A 7,557-nucleotide genomic window follows, 5' to 3' on the forward strand; every position below is an offset into this window, starting at 1 on the left:
CTAAACATTTACAAAAAAAGTAATTACCCCCCCCCCCCTTGATGGAAGACCATTACTTAAAGATGGTTACTAGGTTAGTTGGAATATGCATTTGAATCATATCATATCATATCATATCATATCATATCATTTTATTTTGCCAGTAAAAAACACATACATATAAAATATTGCACAATATCAAAATTACACACTTACATATAAATTACACATGCAAAAAATATGCAGTATTTATTTCTGCGCATTATGACATATCATGTACCCCAATATTGATATCACAGCGTACATTTAAATAACAGTAACCCAAATTAGAAAGTTGCAGCAAAATCCGAGTGTATTCAGTGCGGGATTCAGTGTCCACGGAAGGAAATGTTTTCGGCTTGTTTATTTCTTTTGTTTCATGAATTTGGAGGAGGTCAGAACAAATGAGCCGTCAATTCGACCCGGTCAATTTAGTTTTATTTCGTGTTTAGAAAATATATATAAGCTTTAAAATGGCATATCATTTGACTTTAAACGATACCCAGAAGCGGGGTTATGGTTTGTTGTTTAAAGCATGCAATTTTTACGGTATAATTAAAATAATGTTCATAATATTAAATTATAAGCATATTTGTTTAGGAAATATTGTAAGCTTTAAAATTCTACATGTGTCTCTTTTTCCACATTACTGGTAATAAATATCAAACAGTCATAATTGGCGGTCATTTCAAATCATCCCCAAGTCAACGAGGTTCAGGAATATCCTTTCATTGTTAATTGTTGGTTATACATACAGTACCTAGACAAAATACAATGCTTTATAACTCACCACTTGAACAGGATTTAGCCAAAGCAAGCAAAGACCAGAGTTATTTAAGAATTCAATAGCAATAGGTAGAAGCGTATTATCCACTTCAACAATAGGATTGTTGATTGGTTTAAAAGGTGTTTGACTGGTACTATTAAAATGAGATACATGTAGCACCAACTTGTGGTACCTATGAATACGACCTTCATGCACATTTTACACTGTAACTCAGAATACAATTTAGGACATTTACGGCTCATTCGTCGTGTACGGTTACAATATGATAATCAATAATATGTCATCCCTATTATTCATACGTACGAGTGTCCATTGCTTATAAGCTTAATCACATTGAAACATGACAAGTTCATTATTTTCTGTACCCAACAAGGTCACACGAAGTGGAAGACCTATAGGGTTACATCTGGGGTAACACTTGTCAATCAGAAAATGTTGAGTCTAACTTTGCCACTGAAAGGTCAACTTGCATTTGCAGGCCATTTAGGACCTTGTTGGTCAGAAAAATATTGAAACCCTCATGTTTCAATTTGACATGAAATGAATAATGACCACTGATGTGAATAATGATAATTGCTAGTTATTGTCCCATGTTTTGATCCCCTTCAAATGTATGAAACAAAAAGAATAATTTAGTGAGAGCAGAACAGATTTCCTTCAATGGATAATGAATACAAGGCAATAGGATTTTGCTGCAACTTCCAAATCTTTGGTTACGCTCCTGTAAACGTACACTGTGACACCAATATTAGGACCATTGCAGGAAATGAAGTCACAATGCGCAGAAGTAAATTTGGCTTCGAATGTACATTCCAAATTTTGGAGCAATATGTTTACATCGTCAAAAACATTTAATCATTTAAATGAGATTGTTCAAAAGGTATCCGATTTAAAACTACTGACTCCAACATGTTAAAATCATGTCTTATTAATGAAAACTGAACACATTTATGTGGGATTTATGTGAAACTTACATGTACCAACTCCGGCATAGTGAAGATAAGGTGCCAACATGTATAGCTTGCTGAATGCTAAAACTAGAAGAACTATATTGTGTTCAGTGCGTCGTCGTAGCTGTCACACTGTAAAATGTTACAATGCCAACGTGTCGCGTCCTTTTAAGTCAACTAGAATTGCATGAGTTGATATTGCGTGAGCCCCGGATCACTGTTGTTAATGCAATATTTCTGCACAGGGGAGCATTTTTATCGTAAAATCGATTTTAGGTGAAGTGTTGTTATGTTGAGTACGGATAATAATTTAATATTTACTCATTTAAAAGGGCATTTCGTGATCCCCAGCCTCATCCCCTCCCCACCTTTTTCAAAAAAAGTTGAGATTTTTATAGCATTGGAAACCTGGCTATATAATGTTTATGTACCAAATATTTATTGCAGATTAATTCGTTGAACAAAAATATCGTCAAATTTGAATTGTCTATGGAGCAGTGTAATACACATATTCTTGCATAACTCGCAAATGCAAAATCGGAATCAACTGAAGTTGTCCGTGAATATCTACTTAAAAAGGTCATAAAAAGAGGATGCTAGGATCACGAAATGGTCAGATTATTTCATATTGTGTTTTGTATCTTACATTGAGGACTGAACCAAAATAGTTCGATTGAAATAGCAATACTAGTACGATTAGCGGTTTTGATAATAAGCAAACACGTGTCACAGCGGCTATAGAGCATATAAAGCAGTAGAACAGGCAAAGCTGCAAAAATTGGTAATTTTTGGGTTTTAACTAGGTGGCAACTGGGAAGAAAGAGTTCAGACTGGGGAAATTTGCCCCCTCGTGACATTGGGGGGGGGGGGTGGAGTTGGAAAAAATTCTCGAAGTATATCAATCCAGCGCCTTTTGGTGACAAAATATGTTTCTGGGACAATTGTGCGCGAAGCGCGCGAAAAAGTTTGATATTTTGAAGCTAAACTGATGAAATATGGCGTAAAAGTAGAACAAATGCGCGATTTGCACTTTTGGGTCTAAAATGGGCAAATATGAGGTTAATTTGGTCAGAAACCCATTATCAGGCATCGACATTGGGGGGATGATTGTATGGACCATCCCCCGGCAAAATATTAGGGGGGGGGGATTTATCCCCCCATCCCCCGGGATCTACGCCTATGATATATTCATTGGCCACGATCCGTCTCAGAAAGTGTATGATCGATCATAATTTCACGCCAAATTTCTCTGCCTCAAATCAAAACAGGTGTTGCGGCAGGTTTAGCATAATGTTGCATGAGCTTACAATCGATTTTGTTAATGCAATATTGAACTTTCGCTGCTGCGATCGATTCTTAGCTCATGCGAAAACAACACATGCAGATTGTGGAACAATACATATATAGATCTTTTAATTTTACGAAACATAGTATAATAATATATTTATTCAAAAATACATTGTAGCCAAGCTGCTGATTTACATGATTTTTACAATTTGATTTAAATATCGAAAAACATCAAATAACATTAGAGAGATCAAATTACAAGAATAATTGCACACAAGTAACATTTTTAAATATAAAAAATAAGTAATATTTTTAAAAATATTATGAAAAACATATAATTGCACATTACAACTTTTTAAAATATCTAACAAAAATTAGATCATAAAAAGGGGTGTTGGAAAGAACAGACCAACTGTTAAAAAGGGCTTAATTTGAACGGGGAGTGGGGGGGGGCAAATTCATATGAATAGACCGGCTGCTAAATAATTAAACATGGTAGTGTAATACCTTAGAAATAGCATTTTAAGTAGAAATGAGAACTAAGGAGTAGTACATCTTGAAAAGTAGTGTGACGCCACTTCATCAATTTGTTATTAAATCGCGCCGTCTCTGTCCCCTTGCTAAACCATTTTACCTATATAAATTTATTTCGGAACACTGCTTTTAACAACAGATTTTAGAATTATTCCAAATGATCTGTGTATATTCCTTAATTAACTGTTGACAACAACAACACATGGAAGTTTGACCACGCTTAGTAATTTCGCCCGCGTGCATCGTTTTGATTTGCAAGTTTGAAAATGCACTAATGGTCATTTACTGGTATCAATTTTCGTCAATTTAAAGTGTTTGGTAGTAAATTTGGTATCAAATTGAAGCTAACAAGATTCTGAAAACGAACTTATCAATCAAATTGTCATAACAAGATCATGTTTTGGTGTAGGACGGGTTACATAACTACGGAATTTCTTTATTTGAGGGGTTTATTGTACTTTCATGCCTCGCTGTATCGCGGTTTTCTGAGGCCGAGCGGTTGAAGGATAAAATAGCAAATCTCGGACGTTTTCATTCGAGTCACCATGGTTACAGTTTTTTAAAATCTGCGATATCCGTCACCTGATTTTTTGTTCAATGTTTGATTAAAATAACACGTCACGGGTAGCATTATTTGGAACGAACGGACATGTAAGTGTTTAAATGTTTATGTTTCTTATTCCCGCGGGTGTGGGGTGGGGGTGGCAGTCGGATTTTTAACAACCTGTTATTCGGCTCCGCATCATTTCTTAGATACCATTGTTTAATATTGTCTTTTTTTTTTCTTTTTAAAAGGTCTATGGGGCGTTGTTAACAATGCAGGTTTATCTAACTATGGCTTAATTGAGTGGTGTAGTATGGAGGACTATAAAAATGTTACAGAGGTCAACTTGTTTGGTGGAATCCGTGTGATCAAAACATTTCTACCATTGATTAGAAAAGCCGAAGGTAAGTGGTCGTTTGTAAACAGAAAATGTTGTCACATTAATCATATAAATAATGATGAGACGATGCTGATGATGATGATTGTGAAAACTGTGTATAAAATGAAACTATTGAGTGCTAATTAATCAACTAATAAATTCTGGCGCTATATATACGTGCTTCTGAATGGAGTACACGGGCTACATATAAATAAACTTGGGTTAAAAGTGACATTACCCTCATAACTTCCAATGAGCGCTTATTTCCGCTTTCACTTCAGCCATCAGCATAGTCGGAGACATTAGAGAGATTGCGATGTTCCATACGCGGTATGTTGGTTTATACGTGCATCAATACGTGCGCGTGTGTATCGCATGAGGCTCTACATACTCAACCAACGATTTTGCATACGGCGTTCGGCCTTCTTGTGACTACAAATGCTTGGTTACAGAAGGGCGCCTTTACAGGTTTCTAAGCGGTCTCTATTCGCTGTCGTAGAACGACGTCACTTCCTGTCGAGGTCACAACTACTTCCGTAGTGATGGATCAAGCGGTTTGCATGACAACGCTATCTACGCTGTACACGTCAATATTCTGGTGTTTGAAAATCAAGTTTTAGCCATTTCTTATGTGTTTCACTGCCTAGTAAGCTTTTGCAAGATGTTTTTTCTGAAATCATGAGATTGCAGGTCTCATGAGGATTGCATGAGATTGCGGGGTCACTAATGTGACGTCACGTTTACGACAGCGAATATTAACACTTTTAATTCAGCGTGAATTTGATTGTAAAACAGGACTAACTTGCCGCTTAAAATTAATTGTTTTTCAGTACTTCCCGAATATTATGATTGCAAAAAATATTTCGGTAGATTAAGGACCACAACATGCGTATATCATGACTTTATTTTCAAAATGATACTTTTTCGTGGTGAAAATTAGTCGCGCTGCATGCCGTCGTGACGCTGTACAAAACTTGTCAACCACCGTGCGTTACTCCATGCGTTTGTATGAAAGATGCAAATCACAATCTCTCTTTATACGGTCAATCTCACACGCATTTATTTTGACAATCTGTACGTATGAACCGATCGAACGTATGAATGAAGTCAAATATTCACACTTCAGTATTGCTTTATTATAACAAATCAAACAAAATAATAGTTAGACTTTCCTTCGTATGTTCAATATCCTTGAATGTCTTTAATATATTGTAAAATTAACAAAGTTTTGGATTTTGTGTGTGCGCATTTTCTACGTCATCCGCACGTTCATTTTGTACGTGCAAAATCTTCAGTACTGGCTAAATAAGCGACCTCGCTCCGTATCAGGAGAGTGTTTTTGAATAGATAGACGAGGGTACGTAAGGATCACGTTTGGAAATCGCAACCTCTCTATTAAAAATTATTCTTCGGGATATTGCCAACGTTACCTACATTTAAGAATATCTCATAGTATTTAAAATCAGTATTATTTTTTTGTTAACGTTCTTTATATCCCAAACAATAACGTGCTTTATATCCAAAACATTTTACTGCCTTTCAGGTCGCATAGTCAACACAACCAGCATACTAGGGCGTAAGGCCACTGTAGGACGATCATGCTACGTAGCATCAAAACACGCAATGGAAGGCTTTACGCAGTGCCTCAGGCTTGAAATGAAGCAATGGAACGTGCATGTTAGTACCATCGAACCAGGAAACTTTGTTAGCGCTACGGGAATCTTCACCGAGGAGAAGGTACACAATCTAGCATCCAAAATGTGGGACAATATGCCAGAATCCACTCAACAGGATTACGGGAGACAACGCTTTGACGATTATGTTAGAAAGATGGAAAACTTCGTAACTGGAGGGTGCAAAGAAATGACTCCGGTTATAAATTGTATCGAGAAGGCGCTGTTTGATAAGAAACCAAGAATACGATACTGTCCTAAAACGTTTGATGAACATGTTATGTCTTTTGTAATGACTCACTTTCCGCATGAACTATCAGACTTTATATATAATTTGTGAAAGATATATAATGAAAGACAGAGATTAAACAGACTAGTTTGAGTCTGACGTCAAGGTAAAGGTGCGCAGTGATTGGTTGCCGACCTGCGCAGTACGGCATTTTCTGTATAGTTGTCAGAATTTCAGACGCGAACTAGTCTTTTTTATCTCTGTCTTTCATTATAGGCATGATAGGTGGTGTGTAGAATCTTCTTTATATTACACATATATTTGCTATGCAATATGTTCTCATACTTTTGGTTTATAATTAATGGTTCTCAAAAATGAAAAAATAATTAGTCGAAGCAATTAGACATTAGTGTTGTAGAAAATATAAGAAGGAAATTGGTGATTTAATATTGTTAACGAAATAGGTGTAGCCCTTGGTTGGGTCGGACATTTTATAAATGAATTTAGAAGAGCAGCAACGACACCACTTGCATTACATTCCAGATGTTAAATCTACATCATATGCGAAAATTGAGGAAAAATGAATGAGGCATTTTTTTTATTTTAGGGCCATTTTTCTATAACTGGTCTTTACATGTAGCCCTATGGAGAGAGTGGCCGTTGAGGGCGCTATAAACCCCTATTTTAGTAACAAAAATGTGATTTAAAAAAAATTGACCTGTGCTAATTTTCTAAAATTTTCAGAGTATGTAGTATGAACATGTAGAAATATAATCAAGTAGTTGCCCTACCTGCTCTTCTCCGAAAAAAATAAAAAGTCCTATACCTCAATGATAATGAAACCTGCGTACTACAATTTAGGAAGTTCGTCTCATTTTAACATAACCTTCAGCATCCTCGTGTTTACACAAGGATGTGGTGCTAGAAAATGATTGGATGGAATTAGTGACTAATTTTAACGATAATAGGTGTAATGACTACAATGGAGGAAATTCGTCTCATTTTAACATACCTGTCAGCATTCTCGTCTTCACATCAGAGGTGGAGATATCTGTCATTGCTCATTGGCATTTCTAGTGGACCATCTTCTTTGGGGCTGTTTTACCATTATTTTCATCGAAATTCGTGACGTAATATTTATGGACAGGCAAGGAAC

The 7,557-nt window shown here is 36.1% G+C and overlaps 1 protein-coding gene across 1 annotated transcript in view; it reads left to right on the forward strand.

Annotated features, from left to right (window-relative positions):
• LOC140157043 (D-beta-hydroxybutyrate dehydrogenase, mitochondrial-like) overlaps nucleotides 1-7,201 on the forward strand; it is a 39,225-nt gene extending 32,024 nt beyond the window's left edge. Inside the window, exons 3-4 of the mRNA XM_072180109.1 lie at nucleotides 4,372-4,524; nucleotides 6,043-7,201. Of these exons, the coding sequence (XP_072036210.1) occupies nucleotides 4,372-4,524; nucleotides 6,043-6,512 (623 nt within the window). The 3' untranslated portion in view covers nucleotides 6,513-7,201. The remainder of the gene's footprint in view (nucleotides 1-4,371; nucleotides 4,525-6,042) is intronic.
• Nucleotides 7,202-7,557: the final 356 nt, after the last annotated feature.

Source organism: Amphiura filiformis, chromosome 7 (assembly GCF_039555335.1).
Source record: "Amphiura filiformis chromosome 7, Afil_fr2py, whole genome shotgun sequence".
NCBI classification, from domain to species: Eukaryota; Metazoa; Echinodermata; class Ophiuroidea; order Amphilepidida; family Amphiuridae; genus Amphiura; species Amphiura filiformis.